The 27,789-nt window shown below is 39.2% G+C and overlaps 2 protein-coding genes across 2 annotated transcripts; one reads left to right on the top strand and one right to left on the bottom strand.

Annotated features, from left to right (window-relative positions):
* The first annotated feature begins 27 nt into the window (after positions 1 to 27).
* Positions 28 to 8,686, top strand: GET1 (guided entry of tail-anchored proteins factor 1). Its single transcript, XM_005151687.3, has 5 exons — positions 28 to 259; positions 2,516 to 2,681; positions 4,217 to 4,284; positions 5,175 to 5,289; positions 7,032 to 8,686. The coding sequence occupies exons 1-5, from the start codon at positions 170 to 172 to the stop codon at positions 7,103 to 7,105; spliced, it is 513 nt and encodes a 170-aa protein (XP_005151744.3). The 5' UTR covers positions 28 to 169; the 3' UTR covers positions 7,106 to 8,686.
* Positions 8,687 to 10,191: 1,505 nt separating this feature from the next.
* LCA5L (lebercilin LCA5 like) lies at positions 10,192 to 27,492 on the bottom strand. Its single transcript, XM_005151804.4, is given in 9 exon segments — positions 10,192 to 10,386; positions 10,389 to 10,877; positions 12,686 to 12,818; positions 13,110 to 13,219; positions 16,771 to 16,864; positions 18,738 to 18,875; positions 20,321 to 20,856; positions 24,307 to 24,488; positions 27,419 to 27,492. Coding segments are annotated over 9 exon segments (1,800 nt in total). The 3' UTR covers positions 10,192 to 10,342.
* Positions 27,493 to 27,789: the final 297 nt, after the last annotated feature.

Genomic DNA, 27,789 nt, shown 5'->3' with positions numbered 1-27,789 from the left:
GGTCTCCTGATTGGTTATGCCCCGTCACGTGATCGCCCTGTCCCAGTTTCCCCTCACGCAGGGGCCCGCTGCCATCCCATGTGAGCGGCGGCGTTCGTCCGAGCGGCGCATTAGCGGTGGGGGGAAGGAAGGGCAGGGAGCGTGCCCGCCCTGTGGGGAGGCGGGCGGCATGGCGGAGAGCGGCGCCTGGCTGCTGGTGCTGAGCTCCGTTTTCGTCTGCAACGCATTCAAGATCCTCCTGCCCTCTTGCTCCTCCATCGTAAGTGACGTCATTGCCCCGCCCCGGCGGACGTTACTAAATGGGGGCTGAGAAAAGCGCCTACCTCTTCTCTCCCCTCTACTCTGGTAGCGGGGCTGTGAGCTGGCACTCGCCTTTGAGCGGCGGGTGGGGGGCACCGGTTGCGCAGGTGGATGGAATGGGGTGGGGTGGGTGTGAGGTCGCGGGTCTCAGGGCTTTACGAAGTGCCCGGTGTTTAGTCATGGTGTCACACCCACTTGAGGGCTGAGGTAAAGTGGGAGGTGGCGAGGAGCTGCGGAGGGTTCCCAGTGCTCGGCGGTACCGTATCGCGTTCTTGCTGTGTGCAGCTCGGCTTGGTCCTGCTCCTCCCCTAGGGAGAGGAGAAGGTGGAGGGAATGATGCTGGGAAGAGTTGGAGGTGGTGAAGCCCATCAGCGTGGTCATGGGACACTTCAGTAGCCCCAGTTAAGCAGGTCTTTGAAGTGAGTCTCTTAGGTGATGAGTTATCAGTGTTTTAAAGGATACTCCTGGAGCTATAGCTCTTGGGGCATGTCATGGGACTTAAAGGACAGCAAAGCTCAGTCTCCCGTGTTTCCAACAGATGGACATCTTTGTGTTGAGAAGGGAGATGGGTGAGTATAGGGATTAAGGAATTAGACATCACAGGAGAAAACTTTGAGTCACAGTCATGAATCAGAGCCTCTTGCTCTGATCTTAAGCATTTCTGTGGAAGTGTGGATAATGGCATTATGGACCAATGGATTCTGTGACTGGCAGATAAACCAATGCATGAGCAAGCACCAACCATTCTGCTCTTTCCTGTACACAACTTCACTAGAGTACAGATTGGTGCACACTGGTCAACAATGGACAGAAATCCTCTAAAACATAAATTACTCTTACCAATGTGGAAACTGAACTTGGTGTTGCTAAAGAAGGCAAGTCTCTGATCAACTTTCTGCTGTTGTCATGATAGAAACCAATGTCATGTTCTCATTGCAGTACTGAGAACATAATTTGTGGTGGAAAACTTGCACGTCTTACTAGAATCATGGAATGGTTTGGATTGGAAGGGACCTTAATGATCATCCAGCTCCAACCCCCCTGCCACAGGCAGAGACACCTTCCACTAGAGCAGCTTGCTTGAAGCCCCATCTAACCTGGCCTTGAACCCTGCCAAGGATGGGGCAGCCACAACTTCTTTAGGCAACCCATTCCGGTGCCTCACCACCCTCACAGGGAAGAACTTTTCTTGAGGAAAACTAGAAAGATTTACTAAGGGACAGCAAGAAAAAGATTTTAAGTCCTTTGTACCTTCATTTCTAAGGTAAAAGGAGTTTTATGACCTGACAGGCAGGTGGTACCTCATGAAAAGGAAGTAGAAAAATAAAAGATGTGAAAATGCTGGCTAACACAAAATGAGATTACCTTTTTACATTTCTGTCAGCAGGAAATCATTTTAACCAAGAAAATAGTAATAAGTTGTAAAAAAGACCTCTTAAACACACAAATAAAACATAAGGAAAGTAATGCAAATTTATGTTTCCGGTTTTGAGGCAGTGATGAGATACTGCAGTGGGTGGATCCCAACTCTCAGCCAGTGTGGCAGTTTGTGTGTTTCTAACAGCTCAGACTAGACAATCTGTAACCTGGAGGAGAGATTCCCAATTTGTGAGCTATGCATTAATAGAGAGGTCTAAAACTGGGCTGTTTGGACCCTTCCTGAGGCTGCTGGAGCTGGAAATGGGAATAAAGAATGAGTAAGGGGCATTGCTAGAGCTGAAAAGGGTAGTGCTGAAAAGGAGCACTTTTCTGTCTCTTCCTCTCCTGCACGTGTCTGGTGCTGTTCATCCAAGCAGTGCCTGATGGGAATTGCAGGGGAGGGAGGGCAACCCTCCCTCTAGTCTAGGATGTAGTGACAGCAGGATCTGAGAGGTATCGAGGCAGCAGCATCTAGAGTGAGGAAATGAGATGAAAGCAGAAATCAAGAAGGAAAAGGCAGTTAGCCATAAGTAGAAGAGTTGAAAATCACTGCGCTACAGGGATGGTAAAACCCTTTTTGGTTTGGTTTTGTCAGAACCAGAGAGTAAAGCTTCCTTGGCTTTTAGAATACATTGTGACATTAAGACAAGGTTTTCCCATGTCTTGATGAAATGACCTTTTTTTTTTTTTAATGGGAGGCTGTTGAGCATGTAAGCAAAAGATAATACTTCACATATGTTGAAGGAAATAAGTGGAACTCTGGGTGGATAACTGATACTATTTCTTTACCTTTTAGATATCCAGATTGTTACAAAAGGATGCAGAGCAGGAATCCCAAATGAGAGCTGAAATTCAGAACATGAAGCAAGAACTGTCAACCATTAGTATGATGGATGAGTTTGCTAGATATGCCCGTCTGGAAAGAAGGATTAACAAAATGACTGACAAGCTTAAAACTCATGGTAGAGTTGCAATGTTTACTTCTAGTTTGTGAAAAGCATTTTGTCAAGTGTTTTCAATTTTAAATATGTCTTCAACTTTTTTTTTCTGCTCCTTTTAGCCATTTCCAGTGTTCCTCCCTTCCTCCCTCCCTCTCTTCCTTCCTTCCTTCCTTCTTTTTGGAGACCTTGCTTATGTCTTTCAGTTGTGCATAATTCTGCATATTCCCCTTACATTCTGTAACAGAGTAATTTAGACTCATATCACAGGATGGTTTGGGTTTGAAAGGAACTTAAAAATCACTTAGTTTCAACCCCCTGTCATGGCCAGGGTCACTTTCCACTAGGCTAGGTTGCTCAAAACCTCGTCAAACCTGACCTTGAACACTGCCAGGGATGGGGCAGCCACAGCTTCTCTGGGCAACCTGTGCCTCACCACTTTTCTTAAAGGAATTTTCCTGCGCTTCAGTGTGCAATTCTTTACTCTTTCTCCATGATGCTTGTCACTGAATCACATTTTGAATAAGACAAGGGAGTCCTCTGCTGCGTCTATTCATACAAAATGGTGTATTGCTTGGTTGGGTCTATTTGGTTACTGTGCTACAAAATGCTAGAGAGAAAACATTGATCTATAGAGTAACCAGAGGAGGTCTTTCCTGTCACTTTGTGACACTGATTTTATACAGCAGCTTTATGATAAAGCTCTAGTGATTTGCCTTCACTAGGATTTTATAGCAGTATAGTTCACCATCTCATGGTAAAGAGTACACTTGCTCTTGTCTTTGCCCAAACTCACTAACTGACCCTAACGGGATGGGAGACTACTTCGTTCATCTGCCTTCTGAATGTTTATAGGTTCCTTGCTTGGAGAAAGAACAGTATTTATAACTGGCAGTCTGGATTGCTCTCAGTAGTATCATTCTTACCTGATAATTTCAATTAATTAGTTTTGAGTAGTTTATTTAGCAACAAACAATGTAATTTTTGAAAACTTCAGACCACTTAGTTCGAAGATGTGCTGTCTTCACTGGGCTTCTTTATACTGGCCTGAAGTACTGTAGCAGGAGAAAAATAAGCACAGCAAGTTTTAATCCTGAACCTGACCAAAATTGGTTCACAGTGAAGGAATAGGCTTACCTGTGTTCTTGGATGAAACAAGGCAAAAAAGTGCATCTACTGAAGCCAGCATTCTCTTGACTAAAAGGGAAAAACTTACTTTATGCCTCTCTTAAAGTAAGAACCACAGTGGCTGTTATTATTCTCATTTGAGAATACTTACTCTTGTTTGGGAATAGTATTCTTGATTGCATGCAACATTTCTCTGTCTAGGATATTGCCATTTTGCAACTTTTCATAGTAACATTAATAAGAAACTACAGCATGATATGGACCAAGCACTTTATTGCAGAAGGATACCTTCAGTACAGCTGTGAGTCGTTTGAAAAGAGATTTTTAAACAGTGTCATATTCTGAGAGTGAAATTTTAAGAAGTAACAAGTTTTATCTAAGTATAATTCAGTGTTATAAATAATATGGAGTAATATTTTCTCTTTTAACAGTGAAAGCACGAACTGCCCAGTTAGCCAAAATAAAGTGGGTTATAAATATTGTATTCTACATCTTACAAGTAAGTAAATACTTTATTATGAACACAGATAACTAAACTGAATCCTCAATAGTGTTACAGTTCTCTCCTGCAGTTATTGACTGATATTAGTCACACAGGTGTTTGACATTCCAGTGCCACAGTGCATGCCAAACTAGAAGAGTTTCTTGAAATACAGTGGAGAGATGTTGCTGATAAGGTCTGGTAGTTGCGGATGGAAGGAGGTTTGAGTTTCACTGTAGCTCTGTGTTTCTGGTTTTGAGATGACGTGATAGGAGTTTGTCTTAGCTCTTTAATCACTAGGTTTTGGTTTGGGGGTTTTTGGTTTGTTTGGGTTTTATTTTTTCTTTTTTTTTCCCACTTCTGTATGGCACTGGACCCAGACAGGTTCCAACACATGCAAATATATTACTTCTGTTATTGAAAACAAAATATGTTTTTGCCTAGGATGCAAATCTCACTGACAGCTGCCACACACTTCCCCACTGTGCCTCATCAGATTGTCTTTGTCATTCAGACTTGATGCCAAAGAGTTGTTTGCTAATAAGGTTGACAGTGATCAACCTGGAGATGTCCTTAGGGTAATGTTAAAGTGAGTTGAGTTCCTGGCAAGCAAGGGTTATGGCTAAAAACAGTCATCAGAATTTAACAGGTGCTGTGTTTGTCTGTGTTAGATTAGAACCAGGCTCTCGAACGCAGTATTGTCGTGTCTCTCTGCTAGCTCTTAATATTGTGTGTAACTTTAAGGTCATATGGAGTTTAAAAATATTTTAAACTTGCTTAAGAAAAATGTAAAATAACAAAGCAACTGTTCCCTTTAATTAGAATTTGTCATTTACTGTTTCAAAGTAGAGGTAGAAATGTACTTCAGTGTGTGGTTTTATCCAAGCTAATAACAATTTCAATTCTAGGCTACCTTGATGGTCTCTCTGATTTGGAGGTACTATGCTGAGCCAGTTACAGTGCTTCCAGGCAAATGGCTTGCTCCGCTGGAGCGCTTGGTAGCCTTTCCTACAGGGGTGACAGGTAAGGATCGCATGCTGGAAACACACACATTTCCCAAGCCCATGTGGATGCTAACGTGTGGACCAAGAGCATACAGATCGGAAGCACTTCCATAACAGTTCTTCTGACTCCCTTGAAACAGGGAGGAGTTTTAAAACATTCGTAGCTGTTTCTTATGTATTCAAATCTTGTCAGTTTAACTGACAATAAAATGGGTTCTTTGTAATTTTTATTTCTTCTCAGTCAGAGCAGCTTTATCTGCATCTGGATGGAATTGACCCTGGAGGAGATTTGAAATCAGAAATATTTTTATATTAAGGATCCACTGAAATTAAGTAGAGTTGCATTTAAAAATGGGAAAATACTTCATAGGTCCGTATCGTTTATGTGTATTTCTTACAGTTGCTGGAGTTTTGTGTTAGTGTAACTCCAGAGTGATTTTAGGCATTCTCTCTTGGCGTTTTGCTGTGCCTGTTCCCACCCTTTTTCCTGTCACACTTTATTGCATTTTTGCCTACTTAAATCCTTTTCTTTTGGGCAGTTTAACAAATTAATAATCAGAATGATGCCACAAGTTGCACACACCTGTTCCTGAGAGAAGAGTGTGCGGACTTCATGCTACATGAGAGAGTGACAGGACGATAGAGTGCGGAAATTTACTGTCAAGCTAAAATGCTGCTGGTGAATCTTCATATTAGTTTTGTAAGCCCTAACTGCTGCAGAAGGAATTCCAAAATGTGTTGTTGGAATTTTATGTTGTGGTATTTTTAATAGCTGTCTAGAGAACAGTTTGTATCCAGCATACTTTCTGGACAAGAGAAGTCTGCTGCAGTACAGGGTAGGGGCATAGTCCTTGGAAGATGTTTATTTGAACAGCATTTTGAGGGATTTGAAGTTCACACCCATGTCTGCATTCAAATCTCCTTTTTTGTCCTGGCTGATAATCACACTGAAGAGATCACTTTGAGTTCTAGGTGATAAACACAAAATTGTCTAAAAGTGCCCCAAAAGGTAGTTTCTTCATGTGTGCTATGCATAGCACACGTATGAATTCTGTGATACTGTGTAGCTTAGTTCCATGTTGTCTGCAGTATGGATGTGCTGTGCATTACAGTCAAGGCACACCCTTTTTTCCACCACACCAATACAAATTCCTGTGCTGCCAGTTGGAATGACCTGACCCTTTCAAACAGCAGTAGCAAAGGTCTCTGTAGTACTTTTCTACATAGCTGTATGGGGAGGCAGGGGAAAGGAGTACAGGTTTAATACTTGTTAAAAAAAACTGATTTTAGTTTCAGAGGAAATTGGTTTGTTTTTTACCTCTCAAGTCCTGAATTTAGGTCTACCAAAGTATTCTGTTACTGACAAAGCCTTTGACTTCAGCACCTCAGACTTTTTCTGTTAGCGGATGTTTTTAGCTGTGGGTTATATGTACCAGACTTCAGCTCCTACTATTGTTATTTGGTACTCTTTTCTGCAGACAATATTCAGAGGTCTCAGGACCAGCATGTAGGTAGCTGCCATTCCTTGAGGAGAGACATTTGTGTATAAAAAGGTGTTTTAGAATTATAGAATCATAGAATAGTTAGGTTTGGAAAGGACCTCAAGATCATCTAGTTCCAACCCCCCTGCCATGGGCTTTTGTTCCTGTTCACCTTGTAACTCTTTAAGTTTCAGGTTTTTATGCATCCAAAGCTATTTTTCAAAAGCCTGTGTGCGTCATGGTTATTGACATGACTTAAATCGTGTTTTATGTCTTTCAGGTGGTGTTGGAATTACATGTTGGCTTGTGGTTTGTAATAAAGTTGTAGCTATTTTGCTACACCCTTTCAGCTGAAGGAATCCCAGTAATCCATGGAGTCCTCAACTACACTTTCATTATCACTGTTTTGAATGAGACTAGGTCTGAGATAACCTTTGTTACTTCATTTGCATATCAGCCAGTATTCCTTTTGATGTATTTTATCTTTCCTTAGTTTGCTTTTCCATTTGGTGGTCAGTTTTCAAAGAATAGCATTGCTGTTTTTATAAAGCCTCATTTTGTGTCTGCTTTGATAAGTGTGAACACTGATTCATGGCAGAACTGTAAGACTTTGTCATGGCATATACTCACCAAAACCTGCAAGTGTTGGACTTGTATATTTTAAATTGGAAATGCACTGGCAGTAGGAGTTCATCTGGGAGCTTTGCTACTGCTTTGCTGTATGACATGGTAGTTTCACCCAGAGATGGGACTGTGATGACAAAGTGATACTAGAAGATACAGAGGAAGGTGGTTTGGTTGACTTAGAGGTAAAACACAGTTACCTCCTTGTTATTTTTTTACACTAGAATTGGGGCGTTCTTGGGTTGTCTTGGAAAATACATTATTGATATATGTGCAGAATCAACTTTTTATCTCTCAAGAAGCTCACTCAGTTGCTCAGTACAGCATGGCTGGATGTATTTTTCCTCCCTGACTTTTGAAGTTCATTGAATACTTGTATTTTTTCCTACTTTTATTGATAACTGACCTTTCCTCCCTTGGTATTTTTTTCTGCTTCCAAAACTGATTATCACTGAAACTATTTTCTTCCATGTTTGGAGGGGGAAGGGTCTGGTCAGCCTGCTCAAGCTCCGTGTTAATAAAGAGAAAGCAGACGAGTGTGCTGTTCCTTCAGAGGGCTGTGTTTCTAAGGGCTTTAGCATACATTAATGACAGTCCAGGGTAGCCCAAAATAGCTGTGTAAGTGTAAAAAGGCACATTGGTGATTTATATGTGTAAAGCGATAACAGAGTGGTAGCAGGCCAGAGGAGGGGGGAAAACAGTTTTCTGTTTCAGAGTAAAACTTTCTTGTGGTATTTAGGTACAGGAAACAGCCACAGTATTTTACATTTAAGGGAGGACAGAATTATTCCAGTACTGTGCCTATAGAAGAGTGACAAAGTTGTGTTATCTTCCATGCAACCCTGTCACTGCTGCCATGCAAGATAAACGCATGGGTTTATAAAGTTGTTGTTCCACACCTCTTTGGTTTTTGACATGAGCCTGAACAGAGCCCTTGGGGGCATCTTTCTTTCCTCCTCTGGGCTTTGGTGATTCTGATTCAGCTTCCTGCTCTATACAGTGAAATGCATCTGCTCTGTTATTCCAGGCCTTTTGCCTAGGGCCCCTCTATAATTGCCACTGCATTGAGAAATCAGTTCAAAAGGTCGTGATACATTCCGTGTATATATGCATGAAATGTTTGTGAGGCTTTGGTTTTGTTTGGGTTTGGTTTGGATTTTAAGTGGTAATTTAAAAAAAAAAGGTTTTACATTAGGATTACATTTAGTCAAGGTGAAAATAGATGCATTAAATAGCAAGAAAAAAAATGTTGTGGTTGAATGTTATGTATAATTGTGGTTTTATTAATAAAATAAAGCTTTTTGATCTGTCTGAGGTTTTCCAACCCTTTTTTCAGTGTTAACTGCAGTTTTCCTAAAATGAAAAAAACCCATACTTAAACCAGCAACACCCCCAATGCATACACACTTTTTGTACAAGGAGATAACTATTGGAATCAACAGGATTAATTTATTTATTATTTTTCTAAAGTATTTGGGATGTTATTTATCTGTGACATTGACCTATTTCTGAGTCTAAAGACGTGGCCAATGGTATTTCCACTTTGCTTGTTACACAGTTTAGCGCAGCAAAATCAGGGAAAGCAGCACCACTTAAAACCTTCACAGTGGTGTCTGGTGTTTATACATGTATAGCACAGGGTCACCCAATGCTCAATGCTCTGTTGGCGGCTCCAGTCAAACATTTGGGTGAGTGAGGGCAAAAAGGCCTTCAGTTACCTGGTCAGCACAGAGGAGTGTTGGATTATGTTAGCTTGTCTGCTCTTGGCTTTGGGACAGCAGTGAAAGCACTAGATCTGGTAAGAGTTCGTAGAGGAGAAACAAGCTGCTTTTCAGACACCAGAAGCTGTGCTTTGAAACCTGCCCCCTGTACAGCTGCAGCACCGTTTCAAGAAGAGCTTTCCAAAGTTTGAAAAATACACTACAAGTAAGTTCCGATCTGAATGTCTCAATCACTGAGCAGCTTTTGCAGTATCATTTTGAAGGGTTTTTTTAAGTGCCTTTTAAAGCTAATACACATAATTTTCCATAACTTCACATCATTTTAGCAAGAGCTTCATGAATTACTGTGAGGAACAAAACATAATCCTCCTACCCTTGCTTACATAACTTTAAACATGGGATTTTTAAAGGCTTTGGAGAACTGGATATGCCTGACTTCTCCAAAACAATGGTTTGCTCTTGCACATTCATCTTTGGATGTCAGCTGTGGAAGTTACCAGGCAAACTGCTTTGGTAAGTTCCAACAGTGGAAAAGAATGAAGCTTTAGAGCTTTATAATGGTAGTGAAAACACAGCAATAGCAAATTATTTTTATTGTGTGTGAATTCTGGAAGCTATTTCAGGAGTGAAGAAAATAAAAACTTTCTTTTACAGCATCGTTGTTACTTGCCCAACATTGAACCTTACAAAAGCAGATTGCTCACTTTGGCTGCCTAACGAATAATCAGCTTCAAAATTCAAACTGCAGAGAGAATGCAAAACTTGGAAGTTGCAAAATAAGGGCTAACTTGGACTCCTGGTAACAGGTACAAATGTGTGTGCATTGTTAGGCTCTCTTTGTAAGGTGAATACACATGTGCATGCATGCACACAGACCAGGAATGGGAGAGTGTTCTTTTGTGACAACTGACCATTATGGAAAAATCATTGAAGGACATTGTCAGTATTTATAAGATTTAATATGCATTTAATTAAGGTAAAAACATTGCCTTTTCAAAAAGTTTTTAAGGATCCCTATTTCTAGAGTAAAGCTAAGTTGATGTATGTAACTAGCAAATAAAATAGTTTGTATATTCTCATGAGGTTATTCATAATGATTGGTGTTAGATGCTTTATGTGATGAACTAGTAGTGGTGGTTTGAAATCTGGCTTATGTAATCCTGCATCCTTTCAATTCTTCCTTCTTCCCATGTTAGAACTGGAAGGGTTGTATATTCAAAACCAGCCTGGTCCAAAGAGTCATTTCTTAAGATGGTTTCCTTTCAGCAAATGTTACATGAGCACAGCCTCTGCTTCAGTGAAACTGTCCTTCTGCCTTCTTTGGGTGCCTTTACCACGAGATGGTTCATACAGCCCAAAGGAATTTTTCACTTTTGATTCAGCTGTTCCACTGCAATCCTGCCTGTGCTTGCAGAGCCTGCTGTGTTTTGATCTTGTACCTGATGTAAGAAGCCCAAGATGCAAATTCTCAGTGGCTTCTGAGAATATGTATTTTTTGTTCAGCCTAATGGTTGTTTTGTTTCTTGGACCTGAAATTGCACCGTTACTCTGTGGCTGCTCACTGTTATTTAGCTCTTTGTCTGGCTTGTTTTCTTCTTTCTCATGTTCTTTCACTGCATCTTCCTCTTGATTGTTCTCCTTCATACTGTCACTTAGAGGAGTTTGTTCAGTTTTCATCACTTCTTTCAGCTCCTGTTTAAGCAAATCTGTCTCTTTTTCTTCTTTCATAAATCCCAAACAAATGTGTTCTTCCATCAGGAGTCTGCCCTCCTGTAAATAGTCTAAAATGAAATATGGAGGTGTTTAGGGTAAGTTTCCTAGGAACATAAAGAGTCATGAAGCATTAATGAAAGTTTCACTTCCTTATTTCTTAAGTTTCACTTCCTTACTGCTTAAGTTGTTAATGGTATTTCAGTCCTGAGGACTGTGACAATGCTATTTACTAACAAATATAACAGGATGTGGCAAGATTTAAACAAGATTACTATGCCATTAAATCCAGGTAAATATATTTCTCTTTTTTATTATGTTCAATTTCATTAAATGAATTATTATGCAAACATGATCAGTAATGGCTAAATATAGGACCAGAAAAGTCATGTACAATGCAAGAGAAAAACCACATGAGATCTGAACTCCTTAATTGTAATTTTCTTGCTTTTAAATGGAACTTCAATATATTTATGGTTTTCTTTCCCTTAACTGTCAACACAGCTGCTTATCACATGGAGCAGGTTAAATGGCAAGCCTCTCACCTATAAATGAGTTGCCTCCACTTTCTAGTAGGAAAAGGTATGTGTGTATTGAATGCCTACAGCAAATACATTTGTCTGCTGCAGGGGACAAATTCTAATAGGTTCTGTGCTTTGGAGAGACTCAAATAGTACCTCTAGACTGAGGTTAAAGGAGGAGTGTATAGATTTGCAAAAACTAAAATAGTTAAGTAATCTAATGCTGGCAGTGAGTGAAAACTGGAGGAGTCTGGCAAACAGTTAGGAGAGACATTCACATGCAGAATCAGATGACCAGTGTTTTCTGTAAGGGGGTTTTCAAAGACAGTGGTGACTGGGTTATCTGATGGGGTCTTGGAAGGCTGCAACTGAAAAGGCAGAGTACAAACCACAGGGGTTAACACATTCCAGATTACCAGCTCTGTTACTGATCTAGTAAGTGACCTCAACAACCTGTTTCACCTTTGTGACTGTGTGACCTTTAGGTCATGTAACGTCTCCTACCATAAGTGCATGATGGTTTTCAGATCTCAGTTCTTTCTACAAGCCATACTGTAATGAAATTAACATGAGTATTTTTAGAAGGAAAAACTCGGATAAAGGAATAGATGCGCTGGTTCCTTCTTTCTTCTCTTCTACAGAATTCCTTCAGAATAAAGGTGTTTGTAGATGAGTCCCTTGCACGTAAGTTTTATAGGAGAACACAGTCAATGGCTAAGAAGTACATAAAATCTGTTTGTGCACTGCAATGCGGAGATACTCCCAGCCCTGGAAGAAGTCCTTTTTCTTTCTCAGCAATAGTTCCTGAGCCAGAAATACATGTTGACATCAGCTATGGCAAAGATTCACAACAAAAATGTGAGTTCTGTATTTGATCAGTGTGGAATTAACAATAACTAAAGTATACTTTTACCAATCAAGCACTGACTTTTTACCACTGTGACCAACAACTGCATTTTAGAATCATAGAATGGTTTGGTTTGGAAGTGAACTTAAAGCTCTGCTAGTTCTATCCCCCTGCCATGGGCAGGGACACCTTCCACTTAGACCAGGTTGCTCCAAGCCCCATCCAACCTGACCTTGAGCACCGCCAGGGATGGGGCAGCCACAACTTCTCTGGGCAACCCAAGTAGTACAGGAATATGAAGATGCCTTATACCATGCAACCGCTCTGCTGTCAGGGCAGCACCACCAGCACCCATATTTCACTGACATTTCATATGTTGTTCTGTTGAACTAGCTCCTGTCAGTCAGATACCAGCTAATGGCTGTTAGACCCAAGTAACCTACCAATACCATTGGTTCATTCATCTTTTGAAGAGATCAAATGACTTTCTGAGAAAAATGATAAAAAATACCTCTATGTGTCCTATTAAAAGTCTCTGGCTCTGGTATTTTCTTGGTTGATTGTTTTTCTGTTCTACATTGAGCATCTGTGTATACTTCATTTACTTCAGCTTTTTGACTTTTATCTTCTGGAGCTGTTTCCTCCTACAGTTGGCAATTAAAGGTAAAAATAATAAGGGAATGCTTGTTTAATGACTTGTAAAAGTACACAGTCATGAAACGCTTATAAAAAGTTGTAATCTCTATTATTATCATATTTTTATTTTGTATCATTACTTGTGCTATATGTTTAATATAATTACATTCACACAAAATCCACATCCTAGAATGTTACGAAGATGGATGAGGCGATTCAGGCATATTATTGAAACATATGGAGTAACAAACAGCTTAGCTGAGAGTTTAAACAAGGGATTGGATCCAGATCATTCATACCTTTGTAAGCTGAAGAGGGCTGGTTTCTGTTTCCTGGGCTTCATACTCTGACAGCAGCAGTGGTCCAAAAATGTCTTTATCTACTTGTACTGATCTGTGTATACTGAAGCCTATTGAAAAGGACAATCATTAGTAATACAATAGTTTCTGGAATTATATGGTTGATATAAACAAAGATCTCTTTGATGACTGATAATTCTGGTATGTGGCCTAGGATTTAAACCTTTTTGTGCTGCATGTCTTAATGCCCTTTAAGAAAGTAATTCTTTGTTCTGTCTGATCTATAAATGCTCAAACTGGAACACATACCTGGACTTTTGAGGATTTTCATTTGTCCATCATAAATATACTTCAGTTTTAGATCTGCAAAGTCCTGTTCAGATAGACCAGACAAATGCATCTGTGTCCTAGAACCCATATGGGCTTCATTTGCCTGGTAACATTCCAATGAAAGTTTAAGAGATCTGGTATAAGGCCTCACCTTTCAGGTTTCTAAATTCAGATCTTAAAAGAGTATAATAAACATGCTTGCTTCGATATCTTCTGATTTGTTTACTCACCTTTCTCAAGTTAATGGAACCAAATTTTCCAGAGGAAATGCTTAACACTGAAATATCTATGGTCTTTGAAAAGGGATACAAAAGGAGAGACTGAGACATTTTAAAAAAGTAGCTGAATGGAGATGGGATGGGGAAGGTATGTTCTGCTTTTGTTCTATTTTTAGAATAATTTTGACATAAGTACAGTAGTTATTGGCACAGCAGCAAAAATGTGATCTTGCCTCCATCACCATTTGACCTTGTTCCCAGTTTTGATCTCTGAAATCAGAGGAGGACACTTTGTAAAAACAATGGTTTTCAAACGTTTGCAGTTTGGTGGTAAAACGGCTGTTGAGGATTACTCTTGAAGGCATGGCTCCGATGATACGGAGATCATTAGTTTTCCCTTTCAAAAGGCAACCAGCAAGCAGTTACCAGCTGCTTCAGCAGGAATCAGCGGAGCGTTCCTCAGATTCAGAACTAGAGGGAGCTGTACCTCTAGATCAGCTGTTGTGACCTTCCCACAACTGAGCAAACTGCTCTATCAAGAGCTCATGAAATGAACGGCTTCATTCGATAAATCAATTTTATGTAGGTACACAGAGCTTTCTGATAACCTAAGCCAGCCTACCTTCAGCTGCTCATCAAGAGAGGTAATAAATGCAACCCCGCATTTCTTCTTTGCCTCTGGGTGAAAATTTTTGTAAACACAGACTAAAAATAATTACTTGAATAATTACTATAAAAATAATAACGTATTACTTTAAATAATTATTTTTTATTACTTGAATTAATAAAAATTATTACTGGAATAATTACGTCTTGAAGAAGTAGCTCTTTCTAAATCTTCTATACGAAGAATCGAGTCAATAGTGAAATGGAAAAAAATTGTCAGTAATTCCAGTTCTAGATTTCTAAATCATCTGTTTCCATTAACTGATAGAGAATGAAACCTTTATTGGCCAAAAATATCAAAAGATCCCGTAACTTTGCTTGGAACCTTTTCATTGCAAAACGTTAGGTCTCTCTTCAGCTAAGCCCCCTTATCTTGCTTAAAAAAAAGAACTTAAATCATAAACAGTGAGTTAAGTACTGTAATTTAAATGACAATACCATACAAGTCCGTAGGTTACTAAAATGACAAAAAAGTCACAGCTGGTTCCGTGGTGTAACTAAACCTGGAATTCAGAGCTTCATAAAATCTGTGTCTGACTTGGAATGAGAAGTAGGAATTTGTGTTTCTTAATTTTACAGGTTGAATTGCCAACCTTTTCCCTGCATTTCACTTGTAAAAGTTAAGGCAGAGTAATAAATTTGCAAAGGTAAAGAAGGGGAAAGACATAAGCAACTATGATAAGATTTTGTACCAATACCATAATTTGAAGAATTCTGTGGGCAATATTTCCAGCAGATATGTTTGCTACCATGTAAGTTTTAAGAGGTCCTCTGTACCCATAAGAAGAAAGCTCCAATCCCTTCTTCCACTGAGGAGCAGGAATATCTGACCAGTATTTTAAAGAGGGCTTAACCCAAGGAAGTCATGTTCAGATCATGATCCAAAATTAAGGGGATAAGTTTGTTGAGCAGGAAGCTCTCCTTCAGGGTATTGACAGAATGTTTATGATCCTGAGTAGGAGGCAAAATATCACTTTCAATGTGGGGGAAGTACTTGAAATCTGTTTATTAGTTTCTGTATAAAACATTTATTAATTAATTCTAGATATAACTTCTAAAGAATATGACAATCAGAAATTTGCAAGTGCTTAAGCAGTGTCTCCTTCAACATTTTTGGCCCTGATGAATATAGTGAGCACACAGGCAGCTAAGTTCTTGGCTTCTATGATTTGTAGCTGGTTTTGGCTGTTGCTCGCTCAGTTCAAGGGATGGGATCCACTTGTCTGAACACAGGCGCCTCATGCTATTCGAGATGCCCTCAAGTATTCAGGATATCTACATAAGGCTGGCTGATACTACATAGGACAGATGGGACGCCTGTGTCTTTCTGGAACAACAACTACAGGGCCAGGCAGAATGTACTAGAACATCTCAAATGGCACTGGATACCTATAATTAAGTAGTTGAATCCCACACAAGGGGGATTCCCACTCTTGGAATGTTTGATAGACGAGACTGTATATAATGGATATTTCTCTCCAATAACTGAACACCCATGTGAAAAAAAACACTATTTACTAAAGAGTTCTTTCTTCCTTGGTGGAATTAATTTTCTACCGTTCTTTTCTCTCATTCTACTGTATTATTTTAAATAACATCAATTCTGTAGAAACATTTGAAAGGATAGACAATAACAGGGTTATTGCCCATTTAAATTTACTTATACTATATACCCAAAGGGCTACTAAGGATAAACATTCTTTTCTCTCAGATAAGCTGACCGTGCAATGATCACAGTGGCTATTAAAACTCCTAAACCTTGTATCTGAAAATTCCTCCTCTCCTTACACTCCAACAAATTGTAGGTTGCTGGAGCTTCAATAATGGACATTGAAGCATCTCTGCTAGAAGTAACACAGTGTAAGGATTTTAAAGATGAGAAAACAGTTTTTAAAGACCTCATTAAATTCATTAATTTTGCTTGTATGAAAGCACTTTGAAAGTCTGTACTAAAAGTAGGAACTTGATACAGAAGGGTTGTTTATGAGGTGCTTTCAGTTAGTGAACCAGCTGGCAGGAATTCTAGGTCCAGGGTAGCCACTTCTCCAGGCCAAGTCAAAGGGAACAGCCTGAACAAAACTTTGCAAAAGCTTTGGGGACTGATAGCTTCACCTTGCTAAAAAACAAACAGGCAAACAGCTCTTGATGCAAATATGCACTTAAAATAGCAGCACTACTTCAGTGGCACTGTACTCAAATTATGTATGCTAAACACTATTCATGATGAAAAATATGGTTAAATATTTAAAACAAGTAATGTATTTGTATTCATAGAATAAATGAGCAAAAAAACCCAAGCACTCTCTTTAAATTGTATGTAACAGAATATTTTTAGCCCATACACAAGTATTATGTTGGCTTTTATTTTGGAACATATGTCCAAGCTATAAAGCAAATTAAGTTTCACGCAACTAAACCAAAAAAAAGGAAAATGAATGTACACATACTTTTTCCAAGAGGTACTGCATCACTCTTGCCTTTTGGGATTTTAGGCATCCGATTTGCATAGATATTTTTTATAAAAAGTTGACGATCTTTTTCCTAAGAAGAAATAAACAACATTAAACTTATAATATGCATTAAGAATTACTTGTTGCCAACTTAATTTTCCCGTGTTGGGAAAAAAACTGTCAATGTTTTCGCATTGTGCCAAGCTGTGTGGTGACTTTGTCATTTGCATAACTAGGAGTCTGTCCTTTGCTTTCATGAGCCAAATCAAAATTCTCCCTTTCTAAAGCTAAGAACACAGCTGTACACCTATGTGATCTTTTTTATAACACTATATTCAGCAGATGAAGTCTTCTGTAGTGATTTCTTCATTTGTTGTTCTGAGTTATTTTTTTCAGACTAAGCAATTTTTGCCTTTACTTCCTTCTTTTAATAAAAATTCTTTACTCAGTGACCTTAGAACACGCTCAGTTCTATTTTATAAAATATTGCCCAGGAAATGACATAAACTTCAGAGGCACACGTTTAACATTTATTTAGCAAGAGTCCTCTTGCCTTACTGAAATTTATCTGAAACACAGAGGAGAGATTTCAGTAACTCTCACTGTATTGGAGTTTAGTGTGAAGAATCACAGCTACATTTACTTTGGCTGTCTTGATAGCGTGTCCAAATACCTTCAATGCTCTGAACGAACCAGGTGCCCAAAACTATGAATGTGGAAGCCAAAACTCTGTCCTGGTACAGAAACAAGGTTAAAAAGCATGTCTGGCTTTGTTTGCAGTAAAACAATAGAAGGTTTCTGAATCTAAATAGAATATTGGGAAAACTGGACACACATAGAAAACTGTGTGGAAAACAAATGAAACAAATATTTTAGAGAAGCGCTAGGGTGAGAACTGTACTTCCAAATAATTTACATTTTGGATCAGTTTTACATTAGTGTTCTTGAGACTGTAACTATTCCTGCCTCCTGGATCTGCACATATAGGAGGAGATCAGACTCCTGCAGGAAAATAGCACTGCAAGTCCAGGAAAAGCACTGTACAGCTTCTGCTGCTGGGCAGTCTGGCTGCTGCCAAGTAACAGGAGGAATATTTCTGCACCTGATACAAACAGTGAATGCCCTTGTACAGAAACACAAAGCTCCATGAACCTTCAGGAGTCACCAGTTCTGCCCTTCACAATGTCTGGGAAAGCTCCCCATAACAACATCTTTTACATTTATTATGATTCCATTTAGAAGGAGGATGCTCCCTAGCAGGGCTAATGGGTGGATCAGTCACTTTACACAGAATTAAAAAGTGTATTTTAACTGTTTAGCAAACAGTTTAAATTACTAAAAATCCAGAAGGGCTTTTGTGTTTTCTGGAATATATACTGTTTTTTCTTGTTTACAGCTCATGACATCCCATTCATGGTAATTTTGTTTCTACTTCTATTTAGTGTCACTTTTAGGTTTTTCTGTATGTTTGGTTTACAGACATTACAGTAAGTGTTGAACTGGACATATTTGTCCCAAAAATATTTGCTTAAAACCCAAGCTGGAATTTAAACAAACAATTGAAAGGTTTATATATGGCTTTTTGTTAAAGGATAGTTTTTCAGATTGTAATATTTGGCTAATTTTAATTTGAAACTGTTTCTGTAAGGGAGCTCATTTAAACTTAGGTAAATATATTGACCCAGATATATCAAAACAGTAGCAAATTGGGGTGTCTTATTTGTTCAAACTGTAATGCATTCATCTCTGTTTTTAATATTTATTGATCTACTTTGAACTTGTGACAAGTAGACCCTACAATAATTTCATCATTTGATAGTTGACCTTTTTTTTCATAAACTATAGACTCAATTAGGAAATAAAAATTCCATTACTAAATAATATAAAAGAGGCAAAAGGAATAGGTAACATTTAATACTTGAATTTTCTCATAGGAGCAGAAACCTGTTTAAAATCTTGAATACCTTAATTTTTTGGTGAAGAGAGTTAATTTCCATTTGCAAGGTCTTTGTAATTATCCCAGCTTCCAGAGCTTTTCTGTTCTCATTTGCCAGTTGACGATTAAAGCTGCTATTGTTCAACTTCAGCTGCTTTTCCAGGCTCTTAAAAAAATTATGTATTTTAATATAAGAATGTGCTCAGTGTGACTGCTGAAAAATAACAGTTCTTACCAGAGCTGAAAAATAAGTATGATCATGTAATGGAAAGTAAGCTTCTAATAATTATAGTCTGTTGTGAACAATGCATGAAATAATGAAGTATCTGAAAAATTACTTTTAAAATGAGCAAAACCTGGTATAAAATCTAATTTTAATGAACAACAAAAAAGCATATTTGGCATTCAAGCATAAAAAATAAAGCTCTACATGGCCTGTCTGGTGGATTAATGAATACAGTCATCACTGAGAAATGTTAAGACAACATGTCTGTTCACACTGAGATCTATTAACTGCAGTACCATAAGGAGGCTTAGTGTAAATGAAAACTAGGTAATTTATGGAGTACTTTATTAAGTACTTTATCATTAGAAGCCAGTGCCCTGCACTGAAATTATAATTACTAAAACTGTAATATGGACACCCAGCTCTGCATGCTTTTTGTATCTTCTCACTAGGACTTCCATGAACAGAAAGTTTTCAAAAACCCATTTGAGTTCAGCTGTTCATATTTTCATTTTCTTTCAGGTAATAAATGTATTTCAGCCCTAGTTGTTCAGATGGCAAAATGCCTCTAAGATTACTGGCTTTTTATTGATTCTATATATAATATATCCTAAGGAATACAGAAATTAATGAAATAGAAATTTCACTCTTCCAGTTTTGTATTAAAAACTGTATTCTTGCCTTTTTGTGTAAAAAAAAAAGGAAAAGAAGCACAAGATATTAAAAGGAGTTGAATTACCTCCTCTTAAACTTCCACCAAGCTTTTACTACAGTTGCATGCTAAACCGACAGTAGAACCAAACCTAAAGCCTAGGACACCTGACTATTGCCCATTTCAGCAGCTGCCCTATAGACAGCTACAGTGACAGTAATTAGTTAATAAGAGGCGTAGGTATGTCCATACTGCCCACCAGCACCATGTAAAGTAACAGAGCAGCCTGGTGGTCTTCATGTATGACTAACCCTGTGCTTTGCCAAAGTAAATTAGGGTCTGCCCTGTTGTGGCTCAGAGGCCCATGCAAGCATGGGTACCCCATGCTGCTGGCAGGGATCAGAGTAGACACTGCTGCAGATTGCCCTCTAGCTATAAGCTATGCTTCTCACCTAGTAGTATTAAGGCATACAAGTTAAAATAATTCCTAAAAGTTCTTTATTGCCAAACTTATCCTACTTATAAATTTCTGCCGGATTTTAAAATACTGGAAGGAGGCACTACTGCCATTTTTAGTATCTGATATTCAGGACTGCACTGGATTAAAAGGAATGTTCAATGTTACAGGGCTGTATTAGAATCATTAATGTGACAAGCAGCTAAAAACTCCACTATTCTTGCACAAAACCTTTCCTATTATTGTTCCATAAATACAATGCTATGCAGATATTACCTGTATTCTCTTATCATTCACTTCAATTTTTTCTTTAAGGACCGACAATCTGTGATCAAGTTCCTCTCTCTCTGCAAGAGTTTTGTCTCCTGAAAGCATATGCAAAGTCTGCAAAGCACCTTTAGCTTTTACCAGCGATGTTTCAACTTCTCTGAGCTTCCTGGATGAATTTCGCTCATCCTCCTGAGACATCCTCAGGCTTTTCCTTAAAGTTCTCACCTCATTATAATGACTTGCTAGGAGATACTTCAAGTTGCTTCCTAAGTTTTCGTATCTATCTATTGCTTTCAAGTGTCGATACTGAAGCTCTTTCAAAATGCGGTTTTCTAAGCTTAATGCTTCTAATTTGCATTGTAAGTCAAATATTTCATTCTTCAGCTCTTTAATTTTGTGAACTTTTGCTGATGATATTCGCTGAGCCACTGTGTTTTTTTTCTGGGAGATCATACTACTCTGCATGCTTATAGATGCAGAATTTTGATGTGGTATCTTCTCAGCCAGCAATTTAGTTCCTCCTGCATTCAGACCAAAGTAAACTGGCATTGATATATAGCAACCATGTCAGACAGCAAAATCACCATATGTCTTTACTGCTCATGTAGAGTGCGTATACTGCTCATCTAAGCTACTTAACTGAGTATTTGACAAAAAGGCTAAGATCTATACTAAGACTCCAAAGTTCAATCAAGTATTTCACAGATAAATCCACTAAAGATTTTATATGTCTGTGTGTGCAGCTGTTTTTCTGCACTAGATCAATAGGAGGTCAAGGTTCCCTCCTTTCATTCTTTGAAGTCATTTTCATTCCAAACAGCCATCATGCTCACTTTCCATTAATTAGGGTAACTACACAGGCAGTGTCTTCTAGGGCAAGCAGCACTAAAACTCTGGGAATAATTTAGTAAAGTATGTTTATGTTAACACATTACTGCAGTGTCAATGGAAATAAGTTTTCTCTCTGTAAATCATGCAGCTCACTGTAGCCATGATCTGGGAACTGATTCCCAAGAGGGGGGCCATAGAAATGTGTCATCGTTTAAACTCAGCCAATAACTAGGGAAAAAAATAACTGTTACAGCTGAAATCAGGACAGATGTGACAGAAAAACCCTCAACATAGTAATGCAAGATCTCAAAAACCAAGGTGATCACAACAGCACATGATGAAATTTCTCTGCAGCTAGGATTTTAAACAGCTTTCTAGAATTCTCAAGTCAGCTTTGACCTACTAAAAAACTATAGATGCTTATTAGTATAGAACAGCTACATAGCTGTGTACGCTGTTTTGGTAGACCAATTGAAAAAGATCTTTATGGGTTAGCATTCTAAGTGTATTACTGCAATTTGCCCTTCTGTATGGCCAACATTCTGAGTGAATTACTGTCATTTCCCTTTCCTGAAATATAATTAGGATTTGAAAATGATCAAGACTGTAAATCTGAGTGTGTTCCCCCTTTTCAGGCATATATTCAATTTCACTATGGCTCTCAAGACATTTCAGGCAGCATTTTGCTACAGGTTTATTATGATAATTTATAGATCACATAATATTTTATGGATAAAATAGGCAAGCTACTAACCTAAAAAAACACCAGAGGAAAAGGACAGATCTTTTCAAGCACTTCTGTTGAATCTAATGGGTGTTTTGCCACAAACTCTTATAGGCGCAGGCCCCAACCAGAACACCCCATCACAGATGGGAAGCAACATGGAATCAGTGGTAGGAAAAGTAAAGAAGGATGCTGCTTAGCGCACTACCACACCATGGCCTTTCTGCTCCCACAGCACATGCCAGAATAGTGGAAAGATATGGCAAGTGTTACTTGGAAAGACAGTGGCTTCAGCGGGGGAATGGGCTATTCCCTGCAGCAGCAGAACCTACTGCTCTCTCTCTCCTTCCCTGAGTGCAGCAGCTGCCCCAGCTCTCCACAGCTTCAGCCCCGCTCTGCTCCTCCCTTTCCCACAGCAGTGCCTCGAGTCAGGCCCACGCCTGGCAGGCATGTGTGTGATGTGCGAGGCAGTAAGAGGAAAGAATGAAGGGGGTGACACATACAGTTCTCTGAGTCCTTTGCTGTTATTCCTGAAATACCTGATACACTCCACAGTTTCAGAATACAAATCAGATGGTCTTTGTTCTGATGGTTCTGCTGGTGGAGGAGAGAAAGCAGAAGGAGGGAAAGATGGCAAGCTGGTAGGGCCTTGCTCATACAGAACCATGTAGGGAGAACAGGCTACCAAATTCAATGTGATAGCAAAATGATAGGATAGAAAGAATTAGATTAGGAGTCAAAAGGAGGAGAGACTGTGATTTGGTCAGTGCTCTAATTATTTTAATGTGATCTATTTTTATTTATTGGATTAAGAAGGACTGTTGCCTTATTGGGCAATCTTAGACACAGCTCCATCCCTGGCAGTATTCAAGGCCAGGCTGGACAGGGCCTTGGGTGACATGGTCTAGTGTGAGGTGTCCCTGCCCACACCAGGGGATTGGAACTAGATCATCTTAAGGTCCTTTCCATCCCAAACCATTCTATGATTCTATGATTGTGAAGGTTCGAGTAAACATAGGAGAAACTGTAGCAGCCAGTTGAGGTCAAACACATTCAAGACCTTCTGCAGTAAACACATTAACCAGTGCTGTGAAAAAACTCACCAGAAGTAAAAACCAAAGCAAATGGAAAGTACGCAGAATCACACTCCCATGTTCTCCGTAATACGATTACACTGCAGAAAGTCTATGACATAGAATAATAGAACAGTTTGGCTTAGAAAGGACCTTAAGATAATCCAGTTCCAATCCTTGTGCCATAGGCAGGGACACCTTCCACTAGACCAGGTTGCTTCAAGCCCCATCCAACCTGGACTTGAACCCTGCCAGGGATGGAGCATTCACAACTTTTTGGGCAGCCTGTTCCAGTGCCTCACCACCCTCACAGTAAAGAAAATCAGAACAACCATTACATTACTATTTTTTTTTTCCAGAATGGAACACAATGATGTAAAAGAAATGGCAAAAATACCTTCCTGCAAAAGCTGACAAAAGTACTCTAAAAACTACACATGTCTATACAGGGTGAAAATGTAAGTTATAATTGTGTTCCTGGGAAACTGATCATTTCAAATAGCCATGAACAAGCAAAAAATACCACTTACAATATCTAACAGAGGCAGTAGCTAATAAAGATTCTTCTGCTAAATTGATTTGAAAAAATGTGGCTATTCTTTCTGGTCTGCTAGTTTCACGCCAATACGACTTCTTGATAGCAGCATGTAACTTAGATGATGGAAGAGGTAATCTGTTGTTCTCTCTTTTTTTTTTTTTTTGGTTGATTTGTATCTTACAGATTTGGTAGATCTAGATGAAATTTTAAAGCTCAGCAGGAAAAGGGTAATTTTTTGACATGTCATGCTGGGATTTAAGAAAGCATGGGTGTAGATACAAAAATATGCAGACATGGAAAAGATTCTTTACTGTTAACATTAATGTAAAAGTAATATTTCCATGTAATATGGTCATACCACTCAAACACATACGCCATGACTATGCTGGCCAAAACATAGTGCTCTTTTTGTCAAAGCTGACACTTTTGTGCAGACTTATAATTTTTGAGCAACTTCCCTCAGGAAGGGCTTTTTCAGACTCATCATGTGATGCATGGTCAAAACCAGAAATTCCAGGAAATGTGTGAGAGTTTCCAAGTCCTCAGTATGAAAAGGTGCTCTCACATCTCCAGTGATTATCCTCTCTTGGATCATGGGTACTGTGGGATAACACAATGGGGAATCTCTATCTCCCTTCCCTCCCCTTCCTAGTGTTTGAAACATAATTTGTTACTTTTCTTCACTGAAAAACTGTTTCCCCTGTCTACCTAGTTATAGGGAAAAAAAAAAAGAAGCCAAAGAAAGGGAACAGCTGTACTTCTCACAAGTCTCATTTTCTACTACCAGAAAACAAAGTACATTTTTTATCAACTTGAGGGAAGATACAGTGTCCTTTCTTCTGCTGCTGCTTTTCCTTTTTTTCCTTTTCCTCTGTTTTCTTCTCTTCAGTTCCTGATACTTCTAAATGTTTGCTGCTTCTGGGTGTTTCAGAGCACACCACTGGCAAAGCCTTCAGAATAGTCAGTGTGAGAATTTTCACTTCTCTATTCACACTTCTGTATTCTCTACTGTGTTGCTTACAATTGTTACCTCTGTTACAGCTCCTGCTTCTAATACTTCCGGGCTTTGGGGAATCTATAGTATCCCTGCTTTTGCGCCAGGTTCTGACTTACTGTCTTCTGTCATTAGAACATGGAAGGAACAATCATCTGAGTTCACCACTGTGTAATAGTAGAGGACTTAAAAGTGGACCTCCATAACCTACCAGATATCAGAAGGTTAGTGAGTTGTTTGCAGTTAACATAAAAATACTAAACAGGATTGAATTACATTAAATGATGCTAAGAAACACTGAATTACCTTTAAAAAAAATCCAGACATTATTCTTTAACCCATAAAATAATTGTGTGGTCTATGTGGTCTGTAGGAAGTGGGTAAGTTTGTTTCAAGGATGAGCTGCAATATGAAATATACTAGTTTGTGTCTCAGAATTTCCTATGACACTTGCATGCATTTTCTAAAGATTTACTACTGTTTAAATGGAAATAGATACCACTGTTTGTTTCATGTAATGTGCACATTTTCTCCAGGATTAATGTAATATAAAAGAAATTTTATTGTATTTATGCTTAATACCTACAAAGTGCTTTCCTACATTAGAGAAGTCTTTAAAACATGGACATTTCTAACTGCATTTTTATATTTTTAGTCTTCCAGTCATGTCATTAAAGTACCAGTCATATTTTTTAATAATTAGATCACGAATCAAATAACAAAATTAGCATAAAACAAATCAAATCAAATCAAAACAAAACTTAGCTGCTATATTACCATTACAGGTAGAGGATATAGCAGCACCTAAAGCTGCATAACAGAGCATATGACTTCAAGACTGAAACAAAGGTTTTATTAAACTTTTGGGAAGTATTTTATTTTACTTATTCTCAAATCAGACTGTGGAAAAAAAAAAAAAGGCTTGCACATAAAAGCTCACAATGTAGTCAAAATGTCTCTGCACAATTTCAGAAGAAACATTAGGGAGGATTTCAGAGTGGTTTTTTAAATGAAAACAATTTCTTCATAGCCTAAATGTACTTAACACGTTTGCTTTCAAAAATGCAGCAAGACACTTATCTCCATGTTTACCCACCCATACAGCTTGGAAAAATATAACCTGTAATGCACTTTTGTTGTCAGAAATGTGGTTCTCTGATGAGATGATGATCTCATTTTGTCTGATTGAGTTTGAAGTAACATTGTTTTTTCCTCTGGAATTGTCTTTCCTCAAAAGCCCAATTATCAAACAAAATGAACTCTCCTAAGTGTTTAGCTTTTAAAATCGTATATTTAGCATAAAATACAGAATGCTGACTAATTTTCTATGTCTTTGTTAATACCTGTCACACCTCATTTTTTTTCTCTACTGAGGCAACTGGAGAGTACAAGAACAGATTAGTTCATACTCCCAGCAGAATTGTTTAAACACTGTGGTTCTGGTAAGAATTATTTCTTGGGATATGATTCAACCTGCTTAATTTTCTTAATATCACATGAAGACTAGACCACTACTCAGATTAGAGCTTTATAGATGCATAATTCTACCCAGTACTGGGATAAGTTGTCTATTTGGGGGCTGGGGTGGTGTGTGAAAGGGCCATAGCAATTATCTAAAAGAAATCTGAGGGAGATTAAAATGATATTTTAGTTCAGACAAATTTTAACAAGTAGCCTTTACTAAAAAATGAGAAGGTATTTTTAGAACATACTAAATCCTTTGTTGGCATTTTGGTTTGTGGTGGCATTTGATTTTTAATTATTTTTTTAAAGGGGAGAGGAGAATCATGTAACTCCCAAAGAAAATTAAAAAGTATAATTTAGGATCACACAAAATGTTTTAAGTTGAATCAAAATGGTTTCATTACTCTTCATTCCTTTTCATGAATAACATTTTCCTGTGGAAGACTAAGGAATGCCCAGGGTCCTGCTAAATTTGAGCCAGTGCAATAATCCCTTAAGAAATGAGAACTCATATTTAAAGATGATGATTAGGCAAAGGCCATCTTGGTGCACAGATTTGTATTTCTGTTTAAATTTGATTTGGCACTGTCAACGCTTTCTGGCCAAATTGTTTTTAAATCAAATTAGCTTAAATTAAATTTAGAACTACTGCTTTATTTTGTTTTGATGAGAAGCATGGTCCGAATCTCACTATCCAGCTTGAAGAGCAGATGTTGAGAAGAAAATAAAATGGAAATGGAGAAGACAGGCAAACAAAAGGTGAAGGACAAGAAAAAAGAAAAATTAAATGAGAGATTACTACAGAAATTAAGAGGGAAAAAAAGCAGTAGCTGAGGGGGAACTGAAATGGCCAAACAGTAGGAGAATGTGTGTTGGAGGAAGAGATGCAGACAAAATGATTCGGGCCTAATCTACCTGTCAGAGATGAAAATGTAATGTCAAGCTTCTTGAAGCTGCAGAACAGTCATGAGGAAGAATTAATTACAGCCTGTGTACAAAACCTAAGTAAATCCAGGTGGGAGAACACTGTCTGACTTCCCAGAGGAGCACGGTGCAGCAGTCTGCTCTGTCTCACAGCTCCAAAGCTGGGGCCAGAGCCCAGCTGCTCAGTCAGGGGGGGTGAGGGTGTATCCTGGGACCTCACACCTACCCCTGGGCTCCTCCAACGGCCACAGGCAGCTCCCTGGTGTGCTCCATGCAACCAACAGCAACCCCACCAAACTCCACAGTGCAGGGCTCCCGTGGAGCTGGGGAGGTCCCACCGCCACCCCACTCTCCCCAGCCACCTCAGAGGCTTCAAAGTCAGCACCCTACCCTGACAGCCAACTCAGCACCTCAACACCCGCCCCTAGGCTCTGACAGCCACTTCGAGTTGCCCCACAACCTGCCACCCAGCCTGACAACGTCCTGTTCTGCTCTCTGTGCCCAGAGCGAGAGAGCAGCCCCTTGCTAATGCGCACCCCCAGGCAGGACATCCCACCTTTCCCTCTCATGAAATCTCCATCTTTCTCCACCCGGCCCTAGCCCCCCGGGCGTTGACAGCGCCACCGCCATTACCGGCCTCCTCCGCAGGCAGCCGCGTCGCCGTTGCCATGGGGACAGGAGGCGGCCGCGGGGCACCCCGGGAGCTGTAGTCCCAGCCGGTGCGTCAGCCTCGGCCCCTTTCCTCCCCCGAGCCCTGCAGTGGTGTCTGCAAAAGTGTTTTTTATGTACCTCTTATTTATGTACCCCACCTTATTTATGTACCCCACCAGGGTCTTAATGGGAATTTGACATTTTAGTGTATAGGCAGTGGGTCCCTCTGGGCTATGAGGCTGCTGAGCCTCGTGGTGGCTGTGGAGGCAGCTCATG

This window comes from Melopsittacus undulatus, chromosome 2 (assembly GCF_012275295.1).
Source record: "Melopsittacus undulatus isolate bMelUnd1 chromosome 2, bMelUnd1.mat.Z, whole genome shotgun sequence".
NCBI lineage: Eukaryota > Metazoa > Chordata > Aves > Psittaciformes > Psittaculidae > Melopsittacus > Melopsittacus undulatus.
The sequence above is the reverse complement of the archived record's forward strand: the minus strand, read 5'-3'. Positions and strand labels throughout refer to the sequence as shown.

What these genes read in the sequence shown, in the direction of transcription:
- GET1 (XM_005151687.3), top strand. Translation starts at nt 170, where the DNA reads ATGGCGGAGAGCGGCGCCTGGCTGCTGGTGCTGAGCTCCGTTTTCGTC. An exon ending in TGACAAGCTTAAAACTCATG is followed by an intron (nt 2,682 to 4,216) that starts GTAGAGTTGCAA and finishes CTCTTTTAACAG; the next exon opens with TGAAAGCACGAACTGCCCAG. An exon ending in CTTTCCTACAGGGGTGACAG is followed by an intron (nt 5,290 to 7,031) that starts GTAAGGATCGCA and finishes TATGTCTTTCAG; the next exon opens with GTGGTGTTGGAATTACATGT.